General features: G+C 42.9%; 1 protein-coding gene across 1 annotated transcript; it reads right to left on the reverse strand.

The window, feature by feature from the left end:
* Positions 1–7,608: 7,608 nt before the first annotated feature.
* On the reverse strand, positions 7,609–9,176 carry PtA15_5A431 (uncharacterized protein; the record flags this gene model as incomplete). The annotated part of the gene is made up of 4 exons (XM_053169192.1): positions 7,609–8,068; positions 8,162–8,534; positions 8,628–8,752; positions 8,824–9,176. 4 exons carry the CDS (start codon positions 9,174–9,176, stop codon positions 7,609–7,611), a joined length of 1,311 nt encoding a protein of 436 aa, XP_053020413.1.
* Between the last annotated feature and the right edge of the window lie 18,245 nt (positions 9,177–27,421).

Consider the following 27,421-nt stretch of genomic DNA (forward strand, 5'->3'; position numbering starts at 1 on the left):
GCTACTCCTCCCGATGACCGGTGTGTACCGGACATCAAGGGGAGGTGTTAATACCCTCAATGACCGGTGTGTACCGGTAATCAAGGGGAGGTTCTACTCCTCTCAATGACCGGCACAGACCGGTCATTGAGGGCAGATGTTACTGGTCATCAATAGGTTTTGGCTTTGGCCGGCGCGTTTCCTGCGTTTGCTGTACATATTGGTGGTGGCGTTTGTTCCATGGCGGTGGCGTGTTTGCCATGGCAGTGGCGTTTTTGCCATGGCAGTGGCGTTTTTGCCATGGCAGTGTTGGTGGCATTGTTGCGCGGCAAGTGAGGCCCGCGGGGGCTTGGGTATATAAGACTGCGAGCTGGCCAGTCAGATTCTCCCCCCAGCCGCATCCGTTTTGTCTGTAATTCCAGCTGGCGGTGCGTCTCATGCTCTCCCGCTGCTGCATATGCATTTGCACAGCCTGGGGGGTTAAAGAGCTGGCCCCCACTTAGCAGATTGCCACCGCGCTGCTGGGGGCCTTCCTTACATACTGTTTGACCCATCCGGTGAGTTGGGCGGCAGTATGGGCCTGGGTGCAGCAGCTTTGGCTGGTGTTGGGCTAGGTTGCATTTTTTGCAGAGGCTTTCCTCAGATAGGGAAAGCCTTTTTTGTTTTTGTGTGATTAAAAGATAGGGAAAACCCTTTCTTTGTTGTTTTGTGGATAAAAAATAGGGGAAACCCTTGAATTTTTTTCCCACAAAACTCTGGTTTTAATAGACTTGGATGATGTTGTCATGTTCGTGGTGGGGACCAGTTGCATCAATTATTTGGTTCTGAACAATCAGAAGAAGGTATCACTGCAAAAAAAAAAAAAAAAAAAAAAAAAAAACCGTGTCAACTGTGAGCAGTTGACATTTGGTAACTCTGAGGAAGATTGTGGTGTTACACCAGCCTTACTCAAGGTTTGACTCAACCCAAGCTTCAATGCACAGTCACTGGGCACCTTGCACAGTGACTGCGCCAACAAAGGCACTTGTGCATCCAGGTGGAGTTACAATGGCAGCTTGACTTGAGTATCCTGCGTGTCAACTGCAAGCAGTTGACCAAATTTTTTGGGGCATGCTAAATGCACCCCTAGTTTTTACTTCATGGACACCAAAAAGGGGTACAGCTGATGTGTACCCCAAACCACTTGGGGTGTATACTTACACACCCCTGTGAAGATGGGGTACAGCACCTCATACCCCATGGAAGTTGGAGTGAGCCACAGGGTACCCCAAAACAAGTGAAATCTATGGTGTACATGGCCATGACACCCCATCATAATGGGGTGCAAATCCCCTGCACTCCAATCTGATACTCTGTGATAGGGGTGAGCCCCTTCACACCCCAGATGTACATATCCGGTGTGGTGCTCCATTCCAAACCATAAGTAGTATTTTATTGCTTTTCTTTACATATATTCATCATTACATTACCCATTTGCCCATAACCCTTCACAAATACCTCATTATTATTGCATATTCAGATTCTACGCCAAATTTCACCTATAGTCACTCATACGTAGTACCCCCTTATCTTCAATGGTTCAATAGTTATAAAGGATATAAGAATTACAGAAACCCTACAGTCTTCATTAGTTACAATACTCATTTCATTAGTAACTTAGTTGAATCATTACATCACATTCTTTTGACAGATATTTTCTCACATGCTAAACCCTTTACATACATTGCTCATTATGTACTATGCCTATTGTACACATTACATCATTGGATCTGTGCTTATCCCTTTCAGTAGTGCTCATCATTACAAGTTGTCACTATGTTCACATCACTTTCCCCATTTGTACAATCTTTTATTCCCATAGCCAGAACCTTTCCCCATTTGTACAACCTTCTTTCCCATAGCCAGAACTTCTCATTGTCTGTGCTCATCCTTCCTTCATATAAGAACTGTCCTTCCCCCCTCACTTGTACCCCAGCCAATGCATGCAGAATTTATACAGAATTTAGATACAGAAATTATAGTGCCCATTCTCATCAACCCATTGCTATTGAATCATTGCCAATTGCATTCCCCCCTCTCATCACTCCAACCCATTGCTATTGAATCATTGCCAATTGCATTCCCCCCTCTCATCACTCCTCCAACCCTCTCACCCTCAGTAGTCAGTAGTAAGCTCATAGTACTAGCTCCTAAGATCAAGTAGAAATCAGCCACACCTTTTCTTCTTTTTCTTAGTGTTACTCTCATCCCCTCAGCATTAGTCAGGAAGGCAGCCTCATCAGCACCCTTGCACAGCTTACATTATTACTAGTGTTGCTATCCATTTCCCTTCCAAGCTCTATTCTGCCCTTTGAGTAGTTCCACACCGGCACCCAGCCCGACTTGTCACACCGGTCGCGGCTCGCCACCGAGAGGACAGACCATCAAGGGGAGTGGGAGTAGCAACTCCCCTCGATGACCAGCACCGACCAATCTTTGAGGGGAGTAGCAACTCGCCTCAATGACTGCTACTCCCCTCAATGACCAACACCAATTGATCATCGAGGGGAGTTGAAACTCCCCTTGATTTCTGGTCTCTGTCAGTCATCAAAGGGAGTAGCAACTCCCCTTCATGATCCGTCTGGGTTGGTTACCGAGAGGAGTTGCTACTCCCCTCGATGAGACCAGTCATTGAGGGGAGTATCAACTCCCCTCGATGATTGGTTGGCGTTGGTCATTGAGGGGAGTTGCTACTACCCCTGATGATCGTTTTGAAGGGAGTAGCAACTCCACTCGCTGACTGGTCTGGGTTGGCCATTGAGAGGAGTTGCAACTCCCCTCAATGACCGGTCTGGGTTGGTCATTGAGAGGAGTTGCTACTCCCCTCAATGACCGGTAGGGACCGGCGACCGAGGAGAGTCCACCTCCCTCAATGCCCGGTATGTGCCGGTCACCAAGGGGAGGTGGGAGTAGCAACTCCCCGACGATTGGTCTGCGCCAGGCATTGATCCGAGTCCACCTGCCCTCAATGACCCCCTCCAGAAGTGTGTTTGGGGTGCGCCCCTCATGTACACCATCTCTGTTGGGGTAAATTGGATTGCACCCCAATATCTAAGCTCTTTTGGAGTTTTGATGCAAGTACCCCAATGTTTTTGGGGTGGCCAGGTGGGTACCCCTTGAAGATTGGGGTGTAATCAAGAATACCCCAATTTTGTTGGTGTACCCAGTAGTGTACCCCTTTTTATTGGTGTACATGAAGTGAAAACTTGGGGTGCATTTAGCATGCCCCAAAAAAAAACTACCATCTACTTTGGTGGTGCTACAAAAGCTGTTACACAATAAACTGTTAGCAGTTACACAAGCTTTTCTGGTATTGTTTCATTTCCTGCTGATAAAAACTGACAGAATTTCTAAATTCTCACTGGGTACTCTAAATATTTCATCCTTAGTAGGAGATCCACCAAATGATACCCACAGTAGCACACCCCTTTCCTGGGGTTTCCTACTGCCAAGAAGTTCACCATGTGACTTTAAGAGTCTTTTATGCCCACTTGAAAATTTTGGGGGGCTTTGGGGCACTGTAGCTAACGCTTTGGCGGATTTCCTTAGTAGGAAATCCACCAAATTAGACCCCTACCCTGGGGTGTGCCAATGCCGTGAAGCTCATCAGGTGCTATTCAGAGTGCTTTATGGCCACTTTAAAATCTTGGGGGGCTTTAGGTGCCCCAATGCAGAGGTATAAATTTTTCTTTATTTTCCGTCATTTTTTGTGAAATTAAAATTTTGACTCCCATTCTGGAGAGAAGAATTAATTTTCAGAGTCCCAAAATGCCGGCAGGTCAATCTTTGGTCCTGCAGACCGGGGACGGACGTCCAGAGGCGGTCCGCACAACGTAAACAACTTTTGGGAGTCAATTTATTAATTCTTGGGAGTCAATTTTCAACTCCCTATTTCATAAACAACTGCTCTGCATGAGATATTTCATAAATAAATGCTCTGCATGACAGCTTACAAAGCCACACCATCTCGTCCCTCTCAGAAATGTAGAATCATGGTTTATACATGGTTTCATTATGAGATTAAAAGTTTGTGTTGAAAAAAAGATATAAATATTGCAAGAATTAATGAGATTGGTTAAAGCAGGAGACATCACTTAATTTTTCAAAATGTGGAATGATATTGAAACAGAATCTGTAAGGGAAAATGGATGATTGGGCTCTGTTCTTGAGGTGATATCAGATATGAGAAGTGATGCAGCTGATGATGCAGCTCATGTTTCTACTTGCATTACTTCCTGTGGTTGCAATGCTGCAGCAATAAACCTAGAATAGGCTTGATCAGACTTAAAGTACAGATTCCATAGCTCTTTGTTCTCTTCTTTGAGCCAAAAGCCAAAGAGAAATAAAGAATCTTCTTGATATTTGTTGTGTCTTTTTGTTGCTATAGATTTGCTGATGTAACACTGGACAATATTATACTTTGGTTGAGGACTTTGTTCTAGAGTTGATCTTTCAACTTGACCAATCACTGGAAGCTGGCAATCTTCTCTATTACCATATAGATGGCTGGAAAACCAATCAAGGAAGCTTGATGCAGACATTTTGACATCTTCTGATTCTAGAGTAAGATATGGGATTAGTTTTCCAGAGTAATGTTCCAGGCTTGCCAAAAATGACTTCAGCCTTCGTTGGGTTTCAGTTTTTGTAAGAAAAAATCCTGAATCTTCATCTAACAGTCCAAAATAATATGAACCTTTATAAAATTGGATTTTTGAGAATATGGGATGTGACTTATCCAATATTCCATGATTAGAAAACCCTTCACAAAAACAATCATTTGGGATTTGTTTGAATTTTTCCACAATTGACTGGCATTGTTCTATGAATGTTACACGTGGAACTAGGCTTAACTTTCTGGTCATCCAATTTAACAAAACTATTGTGTTTCTACACCTGCTTCTTGCCTTTTTCCTTGCATAAACATCATAAAATTTCATGTTTCCAATCTCCATAATTGCTTTTTTACGAATTATTTGAGATTTTATCAAATTTGACACAACAGTCTGCTTTTCTTTTATTTCCTTGGATCTAATTGGATCATGAAAATTATTTCCATGTTGTGGTAATTTTTGTGACACATTCAATATAGCACCATCTTCAGGCTTTGTTCCCAACTCCCTAGAACCATTCTTGAGCCATGTTCCAAAAATTTCTTGAGAAATTTGTTCCAAAAGAAGGGGATCTTCAAGCAGTTTGAGAATCCCATATTGTACGGAACCAAACTTCATCTCATCCAAAATTGGGAGTTGTGTCTTCCCCATCAGGGGCAGTTCATTTTTTGGATTGAAAACCTCTTCATATAGCCAGTGAAGAAGGCTCTGGTATTCATTGTTCTTCTCAGAAAGATGATCTGTATTGGACCCTCTGAAGAAGTTGCTGTGGATGTGATGCAGATTCAAGTGTAAAAACCTAAAAATCTTGAAGAATGCCTCAGTGTCATAGGGTGGCTCTTTGGAATTGCAGGGCAATAAAAATGATGTTTCATGTACAGAAGTGGCAGGATCAACAATGCCAAGTTTGGCTACCAGAATATTTGCTTGCAAGCCATCAACCTTTTTTACTTGAATCTGTGAATGTGGTACTACTAAATCCCAATATTCCAGATATGTTTTGTGGATACTAAAGAAGGATTTCTGTTCATGTTGGTAAAGAAGCTTCCCCAATGCAACTTCCTCCTTATATGTATGTGAAGCAGCCACTGGTGATTTGGGTGGCTCAATATAAGATGAGCTTGATGGGTTACTCTTTGGAAACATTGGTTCAAGACTTCCTGGAAAGACATCCTGTGGGTGGTGATTGAAGTTATAATGCTCAAAATTATGTAATTGTGTATTGAAGAGATCATCAGCAAGATTTTTATATTGTTCTTGGGTTTGGAAATTTGTAGATTGATGATTGAATGGTTGAAGCTTTTGGATTTCTGGTTTATAAAAAAATGTTCTAAGAAATATGGTTCCGCTGCATTGGATGGTTCAGCGAGTAATCCAAACCCGGCATTCCACCTGTGGCCAACATGTCCTTGTGGGCCCCATACATCTCCTGCATAGAACTGGGAATTTGTATCAACTTGGTTATGGTTCAAAAGTTGGCCATTGTCGTGTAAGTAGGGAGTGTCAGGATGACCGTCACATGTTTGCTTCTCCGCGGCTACCAATTGGTCAAGGGGTTGTCGTTTGTGTTGTTGGCTATGAACGGCTTGATTCATTTTGCTATCCGTACTACCTGGTGCAGCCAGGTCTATGTAATTGTGGCGGGATGCACTCATCCAGGATAATCCTGATTCGCCGGGCGAGGTGATCATGACGTTTGGCTCAGCCATAGGACTCTCAAAGTGATCGAGTCCTCGCTGCAATGGGTTGAATCCCTCATTGGCGTCAGCCTGAGCCAGATCTGTTGGGGGAAGCAGGGGAAACTCGCTAGTTGGATGTTCACTCCTACGCCCGCCCAGGTAATACCCTGGGGATGGTGATGCTACTGCGATCTGGGCGAGTAATATGCGAAAAATTAAATGAACGGTTTTCATGTTGAGCGAAGAATGGTCTGAGACTATGGATGTCAGACTCCTATCGAACAGGCAAGAAAGATTCGGATGGATATAGATTGATGCTTTTTTAACTAGTCTTGCTCAATAGCTTGATGCTTTTATCAACTAGTCTTGCTTAGAAGTGCTTTTCTGTAGTACTGTGGGTGGCCCATGCATGTTTGATCTGACCATCGTCTCATCGGCAACCCAAGAATTCAGAATCCTACACAAGAGTCAAATTTTTCCTCAGGCGCAGAGACGAATCATTGAAAAGCTTGATTACGTGAGTTTGGAATCATGTCAATATGAAAGACGGGGAGAGCGGAAACTCGAGTGATCACATTGTCACACCTCAATGACTCGCGGAAACGGTGTAAAGTCGAGGAGTATCATGTCGAGACATACATGTGTAACTGGCCAAGCCAAAAAAACGAATCAGTGGATATCAGGGAGGGGAGGAGGGGAGTTGTGAAATGTGTATTCTTCCCTGCGACAAGTTCAACAAGTAATTCATCTCAAATCCAGCCCAGCGGGGTCGAGCAAGGCTGCGACGAGCATCGAGAGCAGTAGAGAAAATTGGCACCACACTTGCAACATGCGCACCAAACAGCTCTCCAGGAAGTGCTGAGAAACAAGGGTATAAAATTGGATGCTCTGCCCTCCGGCAAATAGGAGTTCAAGTCGGATAGGGCTTGGTTTCTTGGTTGCATGTTCATGTGGATTTTTCGCTTGCTGAGAGTGCTGAAACATGTTATTCTTGAGCAGCAAGGTAGTTCAGGGTATTGAATTAACATTTCATCATGTTCTACGTATGTCCGGATTAATAATTTGGCTGTTATTTATAGCTTAGCAAAGTGTCACATTGATCATGATATGATGGATTTTGGATGGTAGTGGCAATGTTGGGAAGACAAGACGCTATACGATACTTGACGGAAAAAGAAGACATAGAGCACCGGGATCTACGTATAACCGCCAAATCGGCATCAAGACGAAAGAGAAAGGGACAATCTTGCCGGAGGGGCTCATTAACAAATTCTACCCATAAACACGGAAATATGTTCCACCTAACTATATCTGGAGGTCTTCGAGGACTTCCGATGGGTAAGATGACGCTGGGGACCACTCGTAGAAGGATCTGTATGGATGTCCCGACTGCTACCGACTAGTACACCATCGTCGTTGACTTCTGTTTTGATCCGTGGGGGTTCTTCAAAGAAAGTTTCGTGTTCGCGATCATCGTCGTCCTCCAGAGATCGGGGGTCATTTTCAGAAGTCGAGGAACTATCTACTTCTGTCGTGCCCGGAGCTAAAGTTCCAACCTTCGGGCGGTCCTGACTTGCTGAGCTATGTTGCCTACCGGAGTAAGGCTCTACTTTGGGGAATGAGCTTGATTTGGTCGGCTTGCTTGGAGCCTCGCGGTAAAGGACTGTTCCCCAAGTAATGAATACAGCCATGAGCTCGGCGATGAAAAAGAACGCCGAGAAAAAGCAAAATGATATGTAAGGATGATAGTAAAGTGCCCATCTGTTATGAGACATGTAAAGCATGGCGGATATTAGTGAACAGGAAACAGCTTGTGATAGAATCGGCGTAGTGATGTTTAACATAGAAACACACCTAAGACCTTCCAAATGCGCATCGAAAGCAAGAGTAGCTTTGTAAATCTGGAGTTCTCCCCAGCCATCGCGCTCAAGTAGTAAGGTCGGTGAGCTATATACATCTTGCCGCCCAACTTCAATCTTAGCATATGCAATTTTTGTGCGCTTCCCGAGAGAGGTGGGATGTATGATGCGGTGTTCTAGGAGAGGTACCCTGATGTGCTGAACAGATGGGGGCGAGGAAAGGAAGAAGAGGGTTCGAAGGTATTTGAAGCCATGGAGCACGCGAGCAAATCCAGGTTCGTAGATTAGAGAGGCGTGTCGGGAACTTTGATGCAGGGTGGTATTATGCGGATGCGTCGTAACAAGGGAGAAATGGACCATGAAGTTGCCTGAAAGCTCCAGCGAAGCCACAAATTAGCACATCAGCGTGGAGTCCGTGGAGTCAGAAACTGGCGAGATGAGAAACTTGGTGACACACTGACCCAAATTCATGTTGCGATCATTGGTTGGGACAGTCAGAAGGAGATGGACGTCGTACGCCTGATCAACAGTGATTTCAGGTGCAATCGAAGACAGGTCCATGGCCGCATACGGTACACGAGCTTCCCTGGAGCATACGAGAAACTTCTGGTAAGACTCTTTTGGAGATAGTAAGCAAATGTCGGAGAACAAACGTACCCGTACTGCAGCCAAACCGGCAAACGAAATCCAACGTGAGGGACATAGGCTCGGTAAAAGGTTATGTATGCGATGATACTGAGAAGCAAGCTAATGACAAAGATGAATCCCAAGATAATTGATCCCAGAATGGATCGATGTGTATGGGGTGAGACGCAGAGTCGATAAAAAAAATTGAACAGGAGGAAGATGTAAGTGAACGGGTTGAGATAAGAAAGTACAACGATGGCTTGATCTGCTAGGGTGAAGATAGGTGAGGCCAAGCGGTTGAGAAAATCTTGGAAAGTGTCGATTTGAGAGCTCAGCCAGTCCTTCATTCGATCATCTGGAGCAAGGTTAGCACGAGCTGGCATGCTGGATGAGGTTTTGAGGACGAAATTTGATATTTCGAGGTAGCTTGGAGAGAAGCTTAAAGTGTGGTTGTCGCTTCGGGTCCTGCAAGTCGTTTGGAAACGAATCGATTGAAGACTGGACCAGCGAGCGGGCCGATGGGTTGGGGTTTTTGTGAAGAGGATTGACCAGGCTACATTATCAACGTTGAGGAATCACAAGATGCGGTTCAAATTACACACAGCCGTTAGGAGTGGTAAGAAAAATCGTTTTCCCCAGCCTCAAATTAGAACGTACTCACAACCCAGAATATAAATGATTTGACTGAAGGAATGGTTTGGAAGTCTGTCCGGTGGCCAAACTTAACAGTTCAAAGAGCGATTGACGAATATGATGGACCTATATAAAAATATCGACTTTTCTCTCAGTTGAATGATCGATTGAAATGAGTCCAGTTCAACTGAAGCTTACCCTCGATGTTCATCGAAAGTGGAAATCATCAAGTACCCCAAAATGCTGAGGATCGCCAATATGTGAGTTTTACACTCCCTTGCCAGGGGGATGATAGCAATGTATCTTCCAGCGCCTTTCGAGTGAGGTGTGGCTCAGCTTGCAAGTCGGGATATCTGGAAGATAGTTTCCACGAATACGACAGAAACAGGAAAAGCATCGGTCAATCTACTCTTCAAGCCGATGGTAATTAGGTACGATGATAAACTTTCGAGAATCGGTTATGAGCCTACCAGACCAGAATCCTTTCAGTTGTGACCGTCCGACCAAGTGTCAACACCTGCAGGAGAGGAGAACCGGTGGAGTTTGGGGTTTAGGGTCGAGATAAATTGGGAAGTGCGCTTATGGAGTGCCAAGTAGTGGTTATTGGTCTATGACGTCACTCGCTCAGCCTCAACTCATGAGTCGAGGCAGTCGAGGCTTTCTTACGCCACATCTTCAGCCGGACTGATTTCCCGTCTCAGACTGTGCTAACAACTGGTCACCGAACATGGCTTTCCTACTAATATCATCCAGCATTTCATAAACCAGGGATACAGCTCATGTGAACCCCAGTCCTGCAAACGTCTATCGAGGTGTGAATAGTCAGCAACCGTAGCAAGACTCGACCGAACAATGCCAAGCCCATCCTGGATGTCAAGTTGATCAGACTACATACTCCCCGCGACTTCCTGGCATCATCTGAAGATGCCCATAGCTACTTGTACTTCGGAATTTGAGGTCGGCATGCTTCCTGCGCTTGGGATGATTGGATGCTTCCCTCATGATCATAAACCTCCGATGTGGTCAACTGGTCTCGTGCAAGATACGCTCGTCCAGGCCATATTGAGCCGTTTTTTCACATATGAAAATAGCTATTCAGGTCAATTCGCCACTATCACCGTACAAAATATCGCAGATCGGGGTCAAAACTTGTGGTTTCTTTTGACTCATCCTCATTCATTCAGCCAAGCTCAAACTCCCCTTCAACATACCTGGTGAGTTGCCATGTCGTTTCTCCTGAGTGCTCCTGAGTGGTTGAGTTTAAGCTCGAGAGAAAAAAAAAGGACAGCATCAAAACTCACCATGGTAACTTGAATCCATATACTCACAGTTCCAAAGGTTTTACTTGCAACAAAAGAGAAAGCAAAGTAAACTAACTCAAGCAAAAATGGGCAAAAATTGGTATGTACTTGAACAAGGTCCCAAAGCATGTGGCTTGGATTGTGAGTTCCAACTCAACTTTCACTAAAGAAAATTGTATGTCAATTCTGAGCTTGAAGATTAAACCTAGTACCCATGATCATCCTTTTATTTTGAAAAAATAGTTGAAGTAAGGCCCCATTTTTTTGTGTCCTAGTTGAGCATCATTAAATGTGCTGAATTGAACTAAAATATTGGTGAAATCTCAAAAGTATGTTCACACACCACAAGATACACATCACTTTTGACACTCAATGATGTCATAACACACATGGCCCAAAGATGTTTCACCCTCTTTCTGTGATAATAGTGCAACTACACAAATCTACAAACACCTGTTTTTTGCATAATAATTGAGCTAAATAATGTGTTTTTCATGACATAGGGAAATCCTTGCTTCAAAAGTTGTATTTCCACTAAGATTTGACTTGACTTCACTGTATTTATCACACTCAATTATGATGCAAGGCCAAATTCTTTCTCTATAAACAAGAAATCATTACTCTCCTTCCATAGAGATTCTGTCATGACCTTTGGAGGGCTTTATCACGGATGGGTCTTGGAGCAGAGCCATTGGACAAAGGTGGGGGAAATTTGAGTGAAATTTGAGTGGGGCTTAGGTCCCGTGGGTAGTTCAACCAAGGTGGAAAGTTATAAGGTGGTTGAGGAAGGTAAGTCATTGAGAGAGTTCTAACTTCTTTGCAATTTTTGCATAAAATGTGGTGAGTTGGTGGAGTATGGGGAAGGATTCTGTCCCCTGTTGTAACATAAGTGTTATGTACTGCTGACGCTGTAACACAACTTTTACTGACCTGTAGGTGATGTAACACAAGTGTTGCATACTGTTGCGTACCTTTGTACATATCTACATATAACTAAAGAAATGGCCTCTGGGGGCCAAACAAACCAGTACAAATATCTGTCAATGCAAGTCACGCCAGCGTCGATATCCTGTACAAAATCTGTCATGCAAGTAACACCGGCTTTGATGCTCTTTTTGTACATACTGACAAGTCCGTTCAACCCTGTTCATGAAGATTTGTGTGAGACATCACCATTGCAGTTTGGTTTGACCAGACTGCTTGACCAAGTTTGAACAGACTCCCTCATCCATCTCTGAATCAGCAGTGATTGTTTAAACAGACTCCCTCAGTTCCGTCTTGGAATAACTCCAAATGCGTCCAAGCAGTGATCTGCTGGAGCAGACTGATAACTTTATCTGCATGCCTGCCTGCTCCCTTCAACGGACTCACTGGGGCATGTTGACTCTGTTCATTGGACTCTAGAAATTAGTCACCCAGTCTGTTCAGGGTAACCAAATCCCTTCAACAGACTTGCTGAGGGATGTGTGGACTCCGTTCAATGGACTCTCTTAGGAATGGTCACCCAGTCCGTTGTGGAACTACTCAAGGTGGGAATAGAGCTTGTAAGGGAGATGGATAGCAAAACTAGTACTAATGTAAGCTATGCAAGGGTGCTGGTGAGGCTTCCTTCCTGAATAAATGCTGAGGGGATGAGAGTAACACTAAGAAAAAGGAAAAGGGTGTGGCTGATTTCTGCTTGATCTTAGGGGGCTAGTACTATGAGCTGAACTAATGTTTGACTACTGAAGGTGAGAGGGTTGGGTAGATGATTGATGAAGGGGAAGAAATGGCAATGGTTCAATAGCAATGGTGAGTTCAGAGGTTCAATGGGCAATGTTCAATAGCAATAGGTTGGGAAGCAATAGCAATGATTTCAATAAGAAATGGTTGATGAGGAATTTCTACTATAATTTCTGCATGCTCTACAAGTAGGGGGGGGAAACAATTTTTCTTATTTTCAGCTGAAAGATGAGCAATCAAGAGAAATTCTGGCTATGGGAAGAAAGACTGTACAAATGGGGAAGATGATGTGAATATAGTGACAACTTGTAATGATAAGCACTACTGAAAGAGGTAAGCACAGATCCAATGATGTAATGTGTGCAATAGGCATAGTACATGATGAGCAGTGTATGTAAAGGTTTTAATATGTGAGAAGATATCTGTAAATGGAATGTACTATAATGATTTAAGTAAGTCACTCATGAAATGAATGTTTTAACTAATGAAGACTGTAAGTTTTCTGTAAATCTTATATCCTTTATAACTATTGAACCATTGAAGATAAAGGGGTACTATGTTTGAGTGGCTATGGGTGAAATGAGGCGTAGAATCTGAATATGCAATAATGATGCAGTATTTGTGAAGGGTTATGAGGTAATGGGCAATGTAATGATGAAGATATGTAAAGAAAAGATACTATAAATACTACTTGTGGCTTGGGATGGAGCACCACACCGTCCAAGCAGATTGCTTAGGTGGACATCCACACCTAATCAATCTCCCTGGGTAATCAACCTCATCGTCCATTTCCATGTCAATTCTGCTTCATTGGACTTGGCTAAACACAAGAAACCAAGTCTGTTGAAGCAATCTGCTTCATCAAACACCGCTACACCCAACAAATAATTATGTTGTGCTTTGTCTGACTTGGTTATACATCTACAACCCTGAGGATTTTAATTGTCTGTATCTCCATCTCAGAACATATATAACCACACATTGTGCTGTTAGTTCCCTCAACAAATCCACTCATCAGACACCACCCATTGCCTTTGATTAGTATACTGTCCCCTTCATCATCACACCTCATAATTTCCCCCTCACCACACCTCAATGAACTTCCTCATTCCAATTCTCAAATCTTTCCTTTTTTCATTGCAAAACTTCAACAATCCAATGAACAGTTGAGAACAGCTTATCTTGAGGAACGGCAAGCTAGATTCAGAGAAAGTCAACAATCTGTTGCAGTATCTTCTTCCCCTTCATTGTCATTTCACAATATACAAAACAAGGCTGTCACAAAAAGGGGTCTTATTGATCCTCATGTTCATTCTAAAACAAGAATGTCTCATATATACAATGATCTGAATAATCTTCATGTACACAATACCATCAGGACAGGATCATTTGTGGACAACAATTTTGGTGGCCAACAGACCAGCCACTTTATGGAATTTGCGAACAGGATAGCTCCTGAGAGGCAAGTTGGTAGATTTGATGTGTGTTTGGCACCCGCGGTGGCGTTGCTAAAGCGGGTTTGGGGTGCTATATCTGGTTTAGCACCTGCAGTGGAGATGCTCTAAGGAAGGGATTGATTCCCCAGATTGTTGATGCAAGCATTGTCAACTCTTACTTCTGGAGATACTTTCAACAAAATATCATCTGCCTTTCAGTGAACACTAGGGAAAAGCCGCGGCAGGGCCGCGGTTTATAACTTAAGATCATATGTATTGACTGCAAACGGCACTTACAAAGAGATATGACCAAGAGTGGTGATTCAAAGGAAAATAAGTGTATAGCCGGGGGTGGACCTGAATAAGGGATGACTTAAAGGAGTTGGCTCACCACAATACACAGCAGATGCTTTTATTTCAAAGGTAACTTGTCAGAAGCAATCCACTCAGCTGCTAAATACCAAGTTGAATTCAAACAGTCAACTTGCAATCAGGAATTCAACTGCCTGCTGGACAGATCAAATTAGGAAATGTAAACAGCACCAAATACAGGCCTATCCTGGTTGTAAAAGCAGTGTGGCCTGAGGCAGTCAAAATCATTGCAAAATCAAAAGCAAAGAACCAAAAATGTAGCAGAAGTAAAATGCAACAGGTGCCGGCCCGAGCCATTCCCGCCACAGCCGCAGACATGCACATTTCATAGTGTGAATCTTAAAAATTCTGTGAGTTTTGGCTGGTTCCCTAAATGTTACCGTCCTGGCATCTCAGATCACTGACTCATGTGCTGGAGCAGGATCTGGACATACTGTTGGAACTGTTGGAATGGTAGCTTGCAGCAACGGTGAAACAGATACTATACAATACAGTATCTTCAGATACTTGTGTATTGTATCTGTTGAAAAATACAAAATTTTAAATACAAATGTATTGTATCTGCCTGAAGATACAATACCATAGTATTGTATCAATAAATTATTAAAACTTGATTTTCTTGTTTTTGGCCACTGTGGACTGTATACAGAAAAACTAGCAAAAAACGTAAAAATAAAGTATCTTGTATTGGGCTGTATTTGCAACAAGATACCAAAGTTTGAATACATTTGTATAGTATTGCTCTTTGAATACAATACAAATAAATAGTATTGGGTGCAAAACAGATACAAATACAGGCAGATATAGATACATGTATTGTATTTGTTTCAGCGTTGCTCGCAGGAATGATGATTTTATTACAAGTAATGAAATCATGTATATAAAATATGTTCAATATTTTCTGTGACAGTTGTTGCGGTCGAGAACTACGCATATGTCACAACACATACCACCGCTCTTGCTGTGAAGGACTTGCAAAAAAGAGACGGCCAATGGTATTGGAGGGCCTGTGGGGAAGCAACTCTCTGTGTTACCAATAGAAATGCAATGGCACTTCCTGGTACAACAGCTTCTGGGCTGATTTTGCAAAGTAGAATAGTATTCTTTGAGGATAAACATTGTGGTCTACAATGTGAGAATGAAGGCTGGTTGGCTGGTAAAGAATGTCCGCTAACCGCTGTGGAACTACTCAAAGGGGAGAATAGAGCTTGGAAGGGAAATGTATAGCAACACTAGTACTAATGTAAGCTATGCAAGGGTGCTGATGAGGCTGCCTTCCTGACTAATGCTGAGGGGATGAGAGTAACACTAAGAAAAAGAAGAAAAAGGTGTGGCTGATTTCTGCTTGATCTTAGGAGCTAGTACTATGAGCTTTAACTACTGACTACTGAGGGTAAGAGAGTTGGAGGAGTGATGAGAGTGGGGAATGCAATGGCAAGGTTTAATGGCAAGGGGTTGATGAGAATGGGCACTTATAATTTCTGTATCTAAAATTATCTATATATTCTGCATGAGGTACAAGTGAGGGGGGAAAGACAGTTCTTATATGAAGGAAGGATGAGCACAGACAATGAGGAGTTCTGGCTATGAGAATGAAGGTTGTACAAATGAGGAAGAGTGATGTGAACATAGTAACAGTATGTAATGATGAGCAATGCTGAAAGGGGAATGCTGGTTATGGGAATAAAAGAATGTACTAATGGGGAAGAGTGATGAGAACATAGTAACTACTTGTAATGATGAGCACTACTGAAAAAAGGTAAGCACAGATCCAATGATGTAATGTGTACAATAGGCATAGTACATAATGAGAAATGTATGTAAAGGGTTTAGTATGTGAGAATAAATATGTAAAAGGAATTTACTGTAATGATTCAAGTAGGTTACTAATGAAATGAGTATTGTAACTAATGAAGAACGTAGGTTGTCTGTAAGTCTTATATCCTTTATAACTACTGAACCATTGAAGATAAGGGGGTACTATGTATGAGTGACTATAGGTAAAATTTGGCGTAGAATCTGAATATGCAATAATAATGAGGTATTTGTGAAGGGTTATGGGGAAATGGGCAATGTAATGATGAATATATGTAAAGAAAAGCAATAAAATACTACTTATGGTTTGGAATGGAGCACCACATCCTCCCCCAACTTATTGTCTGTCCCCAGGCAATGCACCAAAGAGAAGAGTGATCCAGAAAGAGTTGAAGAATGTTGAGTCCAAGAGTCCAAAGTCCAAAATCCAGTGTTCTTCCTCCAAAAGGTGAAATCCAAAGTCCTGAGTAGCAGTCCAAATCCAGAGTCCAGTGTCCAAAGCCAAAATAGAATCCAAGTATAATCCAAGTCCAGTATATCTGAGTCCAAGGTATCCAAGTCCAATCCAAAGTCCAATAGTCCTATGTATCCAGAGTATCCATAGTCCAGTATCCAATCCAAAGAGTCCAGTATCCAAAAGAAGGTCCAATTATCAATGAGGGGTAAATGTTTAAGAAGATCTAACTCTGCTGAAGGCAATATCCTTGAGACAGACACATATTAGACTAGATTCCATTCTGAAGAATACACTAATTTTCCTGCCTAACTGAGGCAAATGGAAGAATGCAATGATTGATGATGATTGATTGATGGGGTTGATAATTGTAATTTCTGAAGGTTGTGAATGATTTGAAGTTGAATAACTGAATTTCTGAGTATCTGAATATATATTGTAGAGTTCTGTGAAGAGAAGTTGAAGTCCAGAGAAGTTGATAAGTTGTCCAAAGAATATTCTTGCTCAAATTGAGTGGTTTCTGAGCTGCCATGTGTTGGAAGAAATTGATTATAATGGTGAATGAATGACTGTTTGAATTGATGGTTCAATAATTCTTAGAATACATGGTGAAGATGATGAGGAAATTCCAGTATTGAGGTGGTTGGATGTCCAGTAATTGCTATGGGATGGTAAGGAATGATGATGGATGATTGGATGATTGATAATTGTCCATGAGGAATGAATGAATGATTTCTTCTTTTCTTTCTGATGATGGAGGGGAAAAAATCCCTCCTCTCCCCTCCCAGGAGGAATCATTGATAATGGTCTTTTATTTCAACATTTATACGAAAAAAAAGCCTTGAATTTTGTCCAGATGAGGAATGGAACCTGGGTCCATGCGCGTGTGCTGTCGCAAGAGGGGTCCTGATGTCTGAGCAGGGGCTCCGTGCGGGAGGCGCGCATGCGGACTGACGAAAAGAAAAGTAGGAAATGGTTGACCTGTATCTTCGGAACGGCTCGATGAAATTTCTTGAAACCGAGTTCATTCGAAAGATACGATTCTCTAGATTAAAATGGTATATAATAATTATTTTTAAGGGTTGAGTATCGATTGTGTAGGGCCGGTTAAAGATCCAAGCGAGATCCGCGGGTGCGCGTAGTAGTAACACCGCGTCAATATAAGGCAAACTGTTTTCGGATATAACTCAGCTTTCAGTCGATGGAATTGTCTAATTCCGGATTCGTTTGAAAGAACGGAAAGAGAAGATGAATTAAGGATTACGGTATATTTAGAATTAATTCGACCGATAGGTCGCCGTGAACACTGAATGAAAGTTGTGAATGAGCCCGTGGAAACACTAGGGTGACTTTGAGCGCGTATAATTCCGAAACCGCTCGATAGAATCGGCTGAAACCGAGTTCAAACGAAAGGTGAGATCGGGAAGATGAAAACTGGAAAGATTAATGTTAATTTTGAGGTCGGCCGAATCGTTATTGGAATGGTTCAAAGTTTCATTATGATTTCCGCGGTTTCCGCCGCAAGGGAGTTGAAATTAAAGGAATACATAATGAAATAAGCCAAAGGTACCGCCAAGAAACTGTCCAAATGGACTCCTGAAGCTGGCCATTCGACTGAAAAAGATTTTAGGAATAATGAATGACGTGTAGGCAATCCAAAAGTGATCCAAGGATTAATTAAACTGGGTCAAACACCAGAGTCAATAATAAAGAAATGAAAGAAAAACCGCGCCAAATGCTTCTGAAATGTGAAGGCGTCCATAGTGACGTCATAGAATGAAGAGGAGAACGTAAATATAAGGCCCTGGTCATCGGCCAACGGAAAGTTCCGTTATCCATCATTATCCGTAATGTTATTCTTCAACGCCTCCTCCCCGCCATCGTCGTCTCAAGAAAACCTTAGTACTCCTGTGAATCACCCGTCAGATACCTCCGTCTCGTCATCGCATCTAGACGAAGAGGCCGCCGTTAGACCGTCTTATGAAATACCGTTCTCTATTCGAAGAGTGCACTCGTTCGTCGACAACGTCCACGCGTACAACGCTGGCATGCGGGATAGCTTCAAGCCCAAAGAGGTCGATGCCTTGCGCCGTTACATCCAACAAGGACTCCTTTCCTTTGCTCGCGAGGACCTGGACGACCCGGTTGCCGCACGAAACGCACGCCTTAGGTTGTATAGCCGGTTCCACGACGCTTTTGCACATGTATGTTGACTTGATTCTGTATGTATATGAAGAGAATTTTTAGAGAGAGAGATTTGATTACAATACTAATATTTTTTATTCCTGTTTTATTTTGATTTTTAGATGGATACTCATTCCATCATAGAGGCCATGGTTGAGGAAACTGAGGAGAGGAATGCCCTGGAGCTATTAAGGATGAGGGACCAAGTGGAAGAGGAAGAAGATGGTTGGAGGGTAGAAGCAGAAATGGAGAGGATAAGAGCTGAAGGTAAGTTCTAATATATTCTATTTTTTTATTCTTTATTGAGGATTTTTACTAATGTTATGCTTTAATTTTATTTTTATGTCTTTTGATTTTATTTTTTTATTTTTAGATAAGGAGAAGGGAAAAGAGAAGGAGAAGGAGAAGGAGGAAAGTGAAATGGAAGAGGGTGATGTAATGATAAAAGAAGAAGAGGTGAGCTTTTGATTCTATATTTAGTTATTTTATTTGAGATTGTTTGCAGCTGATTTATATTGATTTGTTTCTGATTTGTTTCTGATTTGTTTATAGATTTGATTTTGATTTTGTTTTTATGTTATTGTGTAAGAAGATGAGAAAGAGAAAAAGAGAAGAGAAATGCATTGATTATTCCTTGTTTATTGTTTTCACCTGGAGTGGTATTCCTTGACATGAACTGCAGCAAACCTTCTGGCTAATTCTGTGCCATCTAATTCTTCCAAGATGTAAGATCCTCCTGGTTTTTGAGCCTTGATTCTGTAAGGGCCATTCCATTTGTTTTCAAAGAGTTTGCCAAACTGAGAGTCCAAAGATTCATTATACACTACTACTAATTGACCTTTCTTTAGTGGCTGTCTTGATGTTTTCTTCTTGTTCCAATAGTCCACAGAGTTCTTCCTGGAATCCATAAGCTGATGGTGTGCTTGCTGCAAGATGGTATCCCTGTTTTCAAGCTGCTGAGTCCTAGCCAATAAAAGATCCTGAGTTGATTCTACCTTTGACCAATCCACTCCAAAGAAGGTTTCCAATTCTAGGTCAATGGGTAAGATGGGAGGCTGTCCAAGAACTAGTTCATAAGGTGAGTAACCAGTTGATCTTTTGGTGGAAATTCTGTCTGCAAATAAAACTAAAGGTAAATAATTCCTCCACTTCTTGCCTTCTTTTCCACAGAGCTTGACCAAGGTATCCTTAATTGCCTGATGTCCTCTTTCTACCATACCATTTGCTTCAGGATAATAAGGGGTGGTGACTTTGATTTTGATTCCAGATTCCAGAAGGGATTTTTGAAATTGTTGTCCAAATTCAGAGCCTCCATCCACAGTGACTGACCAAGGGGCTCCATATCTGTAGATCCAGTTGTCCAAGAACCACTGAGAGATTTTCTTTGCTTGAATCTTTTCTAGTCCAACTGCTTCTACCCATCCAGAAAGGTCATCTCTTGCAATTACCAGGTATTTCCATTTGCCAGCTTTGATGTGAACTGTATCCAAACTGACTCTTCCAAAGATGGTTGCTGCTCCTGTAGGTTTCTTGGGTTCCATTGGCAATTTTGAACTCCTCTTCTGGCAAGCTTCACAAGACTGGACCCACTTGGTAACACCTCTCTTGAGACCTGGTCACCAAAATCTGAGTTTAATTCTTCTGTAGGTTTCAGCAATACCTCTGTGGCCTAAGGATTCATGAAGGGAATTGAGGATGGATTTCTGAGCTGAAGGAGAGATGACTACTATCTGGGAGAATGGTTTGTTGATCCTGTGCAAGACTCCATTGGAAAGGAAGAAGTTGTCTGATTTATGCAAAATTTGCTTGAATTCCAGGCTGCTGCATCCTGGAGGTTTGTTCATGGTTGAAAGGTATTCCTGGAGGTGCTTCCAAATTCCTTGCTGCAAGTTACTTACCCCCTCCCCCAACTGAGCTGATGTCCCCAGAAGCAGGCCAAAAGAAGAATGTTTAGTTCCAAATCCAGGGTGAGGTTTGATCCAGGTTTCATCTTCATCAAAGCTAGGACAATCATCTTCATCAGAATCAGGGGGTCTTCTTGAAAGTCCATCAGGTAAGGTGAAAGTTTTTCCAGGAGTGTGAACAAGGTCATAGGAGAATAACTGAATAAATCCAATCCATCTGTTCATAGGGGCATTGGGAAGTGAAGGGTTGTTGATCATTCCAATAAGGCACTGGGCATCCACTCTGAGTTGAAAATGTTGACCCCACAGTTTGGTTTGAAGTTTCTTGAGGATCTTGGCAACACCACAGAGTTCTAATTTGGATTGTGAGTACTTTGATTCCCTGGGTGAAAAGACTACTGACTCATATAACACAGGCCTATCCAATCCATCAGAATCCTGTTGAGTAAGAACAGCACCTGCAGCAATAACACTGGAGTCCACTGAGAGTTTGATTAAGCCAGCATCAGGTCCATAGTCCAATTTCTTTAGGGTGATATCAGTTCCAACAATCCTTTTAAGGTCCTCAAAGGCATCCTGGCAATCTTCAGTCCAATCCCAAGAGGAGTCCTTCCTGGTGAGTCTTCTGAGTGGAGCAGTGAGGGTTGAGTAATTTTTAATGAACATTCTAACATATACACAGATACCTAGGAATCCTCTGACATCTGAAGGAGTGGTGGGAGTTGGCCAAGTTTCAATTTTGTTGAGCTTCTTGATGGATATCCTTCTGCCTTCCTTACAAACCACATGGCCAACCAGATCCAGAGCAGGTACACAGCAAGCAAATTTCTTCCCAGAGATGGTGAGTCCAGCTTCTTCAATCCTGAAAAGAATCCTTTCCAGAGTAATGGCATATTCATAGATAAATCTTCTAATCTGGGGGTTGTCCTTTAGAGTTTCTTCATTGTAGTCAGAGGTTGGTCCTTTTATACCTCCATCATCCACAAAGATTCCCATATGTTGAGGTAATTCATCCTGGAGTATCCACATCATTTGGGCCTGGTAAACTGCAACTGAATTGGTGGCTCCTTGGGGTAATCTGGTAAGTTGAAATCTTCCAAGGGGTGTTTCAAAGGTGGTCAAAGGTCTGGATTCTGGAGCTAATTCTCTTTCATCATATCCTCCCATAATATCACCTAGTCCATATCAAGCCCTTCCAGTGAATGATTCAATGAGTTCCTCTGTCTTTGGTGGTAGTCCAGCGTCCTTAATGGTGACTTTGTTGAGTTTCTGAAGGTCATGTACAATTCTGAGCTTACCATCCTGCTTCTTTACACAAAATATAGGGCTGGAATAACTGGAAAAGGATTGTTCATAGAGGCCAGTGCTGAGTCTTTCTCTTACCAATTCTATAACCTGGTCTTTGATGGGTGCAGGGATTGGAATTGGTTTCTGTTGCCAAGGTTCATGGGGAATGACTGGAATGATATAAGGCTGTCCATAGGTGTGTTTAAGAAGGCCTCTTTCTGTTTCTACAAAAGCCAAAGCACCTTGTCTAATCACAATTACCCATACCAGCAGGAGATATTCTTGAGGAGAGAGCCATCCAGGAGGTCCAAAGTTGATGAGGTCCAGCCTTTCTTGAGTAATCTTAGAGGTAGGAGTGAATGGTGGAGGAAATGGGTTCAAAGGAGTGAGGTAAGGATCTCTTGAGAGTGGTGGCCTTGATAATGGGGGATTGAGAGATAATGGCATTGGTTGGTTTACTGGTTTTATTTTTTTTAGAGTTGATTTATACTTTGCTGAATGAGTGACTACAGTTTGTTGCTTTTGGTTGTTTTCCAGGGTTGCAGTTGTAAGGGAAGGGAACTGAAAACCTGGTCTCAATCTAAAAAATTTACCAGTCCAGAATTGGAAGGTATGCTGGTTTCCCACTTCTGATTCCTGGGGAGTATGATTGGAACCAAAAAAATTCTGACCAGCTGAATCCATGATTGAAAGTGCTTCTCCTCTGGCTCCATTGTAGTTGATGTTAGCTGAGACATCCATCAAGAAAGGCTTTCCAATAATCATCTGAACTGGTCCTTTGGCTACCCAGAAATGAACTGTCCTGACTACTTTCCCAATGGTTACCTCCACATCTTCAGCAATTCCAGGTATATCAGTAAGGTGACCTCCAATTCCTTTGAGCTTCATAGATTTAGCAGTGAGTACTAATCCAAGTTTATGTGCAAGAGTTTCAGGAATAATGTTGACCATAGAGCCAGTATCCAAGAGTGCTTGATGTTTCTCTCCTCCAATAGTGATGGTGATGTATCCAAGGGGGCAGGAGTAGTGAGTAGTGGGTTGCTCTTGTGCTGGTTCTTCTCCATCCTCCATGTCTGTGAAGTTTGCTGATTTGACACCATCCAATGGGACCCTTCTGTTGGTTATCTTCTTCCTGATACAGTCAGTAACTCCTGGTGATATAGCAAAGATTTCTCCAAAGGCCAACTCCATCTTTCCTGCAGTCAACATCCTACTAGCCACTTCCTCCTCAATTCCTGGGTACTCCTTGGCCAAAGTCTTTTCCAAATAGGTCTTCTTAACTGGTTTGTCCTTAGGTGCAGTGGTTGAATCCTTGTCCTTATCCTGGAATCTGACTTGAGGGGAGCCTTTTGAAGTAGGGGATTTGGAAGCACTAGGAGTAGGGGGCTGTGTCATGTGAAGTAATTCCTCTGTATCCATGTCCATTAGGTCCTGTTTCTCCTCCCTGATCCTTTTGTCTGACTTGGCTGGTTCCTCCTCATCCTGATCCTTAGAGTTGTTTCTGGTCCTCTTTCCAAGGTCTGATTCATAACTGTGGGTTTGATAATAGGCTGGGTCCTCCTCTAGTTGGCCAAAAGAAGATGTGAGCTTAGTTTTAGAGTACTCTTCCACTGGGGTTCTGATTGGTCTGCTTGGAATCCAGGGAATAACTGATTTGTCTGGAAGTCTGTAATCTCTGCCATCCTTGATAACAGCACCACTAGACATGTCCTGGGCAAGTTGAGAGCAGCTGTTGGTTCCATGGGTTTCCTGATGACAATAATAGCATTTGAATGGCCAGGTCCTAGCAGGTTTGTCCATGTGGGGAGGTAGTCCTTTGCCAGCAGTGAGGGATGCAAGTTGTTTGGTAAGGAGTTCCACTTGTTTGTCCAGAGAAATAGAAGCAGTAGGAGCAGTTCCCTGAGTAGCAGGTGTGGGTTTGAAGGTCCTAGGTGAGTTGTCCAAAGTGAATTTCTCTTCTGCCCTCCATTCAGTCCTTCTGTTGACCACTGATCTTGAGTAAACTTCCTGGTGAATGTAGGTAAGAAGAGTTTCAGTGTCTGGCAAGATATCACCTCCATCCTTTGAGGCTAGCATTTGATTGTCCCTCATCAAGCTCCTAGTAACTCTTTGATCCAGATCCTTGTGAAGAGTTTCCAAAAGAAGGTGTCTGAATTCCTCCAGGCTGGTACTGTACCCCATTCTTACCAAGTAGTGAGTGATGGTTTCAAACTTGTTTCTGAATGTGTTGAAGGTTTCCAAGGTGCTGATTCCTCCATCCTGGGCAGATTTGTAGACTAGTTTCCTGAGATCCTCCCTGGTATATCTGACCAATGGCTGAGAAGTTCCAAACCTGGTGAGTAGCTGTTTCTTCAGGGTTTCCCAATCCAAGTTTTCATGGCCTGACATGTCTTCCACTTCATCCTTAAGGTCCAACCCTTTGATAAAAGCAATGATTTGTCCAGCCAGTTCCTTAGAGTTAGCACCATCATCTCTTCCAGCACTTTCATACCTTCTAATGAACTTCTCCACAGGCATGTTGGTTCCATCAAAGAAGAGCTCTTTGTCCATGGGTTTGATTTTTACTCCTCTGCTGACAGGATCCTCATACCTAGGCATAGCTGGTTCCCTATTTAAAAAGTGAGTGTTGGACCTGGTAGAGTGTGTTGAGTCATCCCTTTGGCGCTGGAACCTGGGAAAGCGGGGTGGTGGTGCATTTAAATCTTCTGAATCTTCTGAAAGCTGATTGGTATCTCTATATCCTGTGTATCTAGGGATACTGGAAGTCTGAGGTCCAGGTGGAGGTCTGTAAGAACTGGAGTTGACTTGTGGAGTAGAAGAACCCTGGGGATCTGGAGCATTGGAAGAAGGTTGATAACCTGGACCATTGGGAGGAACCTGAGTCTGACCAGTGTTGGAAGTGGTGGAGTCCTGAACTGCAGCATTACTGGATGGATCCACTGGAGGGTAAAGACTGGGAGCAACATTGGTGTTGGGAGATCCTTGGGCAGACATGATTGAAGCAGATAAGTTAACTCTAAATCTGAAGGGTGTTGAAGGTTGATAGTGGAGATGCTGATAGTGTTACTGTTGGTTGAAGTTGATTCTAAAAGCAGGGAGTTGATTTGTAAAGAAAGGAGTATGAGGAGTGTAGGTGAAGTAGTATGTAGCTGATGGTAAGAGTGTTACTAGAGCTGAAGATATCTGAAGTATAGAAAGGCCACTGTTGGGACACCACTTGTGGAACTACTCAAAGGGGAGAATAGAGCTTGGAAGGGAAATGTATAGCAACACTAGTACTAATGTAAGCTATGCAAGGGTGCTGATGAGGCTGCCTTCCTGACTAATGCTGAGGGGATGAGAGTAACACTAAGAAAAAGAAGAAAAAGGTGTGGCTGATTTCTGCTTGATCTTAGGAGCTAGTACTATGAGCTTTAACTACTGACTACTGAGGGTAAGAGAGTTGGAGGAGTGATGAGAGTGGGGAATGCAATGGCAAGGTTTAATGGCAAGGGGTTGATGAGAATGGGCACTTATAATTTCTGTATCTAAAATTATCTATATATTCTGCATGAGGTACAAGTGAGGGGGGAAAGACAGTTCTTATATGAAGGAAGGATGAGCACAGACAATGAGGAGTTCTGGCTATGAGAATGAAGGTTGTACAAATGAGGAAGAGTGATGTGAACATAGTAACAGTATGTAATGATGAGCAATGCTGAAAGGGGAATGCTGGTTATGGGAATAAAAGAATGTACTAATGGGGAAGAGTGATGAGAACATAGTAACTACTTGTAATGATGAGCACTACTGAAAAAGGTAAGCACAGATCCAATGATGTAATGTGTACAATAGGCATAGTACATAATGAGAAATGTATGTAAAGGGTTTAGTATGTGAGAATAAATATGTAAAAGGAATTTACTGTAATGATTCAAGTAGGTTACTAATGAAATGAGTATTGTAACTAATGAAGAACGTAGGTTTTCTGTAAGTCTTATATCCTTTATAACTACTGAACCATTGAAGATAAGGGGGTACTATGTATGAGTAACTATAGGTAAAATTTGGCGTAGAATCTGAATATGCAATAATAATGAGGTATTTGTGAAGGGTTATGGGGAAATGGGCAATGTAATGATGAATATATGTAAAGAAAAGCAATAAAATACTACTTATGGTTTGGAATGGAGCACCACACCGCCTCCTTCAAGAATATTGATGTCCGGGCTGTGTGATTGTCGGTAACTCGGCTCCGCACTGCTACTTTCCGCTAGCCTTCAGCGCTCCTCTACTGAGCCTGATCTATAGCGTAATAATCCGCAAGTGAATAAAGCTCCGCACGTTGCAAGCACAATAATCCGCAAGTAACTCTTGAATAAGGATAAGAACACAGATATTCTCTTAATAACTCTTGTACGTCCGTAGTTGTAAGTACAATGATGATGAGTGTAATCTGTAATACAATAGGATAAAGAAAAATCCCCCCCCCTGGATTCTGAAAAAGAGAGCCGAAAAACCCTTCCGTCCTCCCCTCCGCACACATTGCCGTCCCCACCCGATCCCGCACTAGTCCGCCTACTCCGCCCGCTATCCCACTCGTCACTTTCCCAGACTCTGCTCCTCTCCGACGCTTGCCCTCCCACCGTCCTCTGTCTAGCCCCCGTCAGTCGTTCTCTTGCCACCACCTTCACCCTGGTTCCACCCGCTGATGGAACCTGCTTGAGCTGTCATGGCTCACCGGCTGACGCGCCGCTGCTACCAGTCCACGTGTGTAGTCCCGCCGCAGTCCAGCCCTGTCTTTTTCCGCTCCAATCCAAATACCCGATCCGAAATCCGCAATCCGTGCATTCCAATCCGCGCGTGACTTTCCGTAAGCTTTCCTAGCGTGCTTTCCTGACCTCATCCTCAGTGCGCTTGCCTATATAAATCACCACAACGAAATGGGAAAAATCAAAAGTTTTTCTCTCATTTGCGTAATTAGTCGTAGAATGCCTCACGGTACAACCATATGGATGCCAGAAAAGGAATCTACGGCCAAAGTACCCCCTAGTACCCACTGGAAGCGTAACCAGAGCCCCACTACACTGGAAGTTAGCCCTTTGGACAACCTGTAGCATCCCATCAAACCCCTGTCACGCATCTCAATTCACCTTTCCCTCACTACCATATGTTCCCTGCTCCACTCTAGCTCCACTGCATATATTAGTTTGTATTTTTTTGCCATCAGCATTACATCATGTAGCACTGCCCCTGCGGCTGTGCCCTGCAACCCCATTGTTCCCCACCTCATTTATGCACCTCCTTGCATAAATTAAGCACAGCCTCACTACAGATTCAAGTTATGCCAAGAGCAGCACCACCTTTTTACAGTCATGATGTTCAACAGCATATCCTATTTGGATGTTACCAAAGAGCTCAGTCCAGCCTGCCTGGCTTGGGTCAAGCCTCACAAGTCCTTCTTCTTTGTGCTGTTCCTGCTGATTGGAGCGCGGCGCTCTTGATTATTCCCGGCCCTTGCTTGCTGTCAGTGAGGGCAAC

The sequence above is a fragment of the Puccinia triticina genome, chromosome 5A (genome assembly GCF_026914185.1).
Source record: "Puccinia triticina chromosome 5A, complete sequence".
In the NCBI taxonomy this organism is placed as follows: domain Eukaryota; kingdom Fungi; phylum Basidiomycota; class Pucciniomycetes; order Pucciniales; family Pucciniaceae; genus Puccinia; species Puccinia triticina.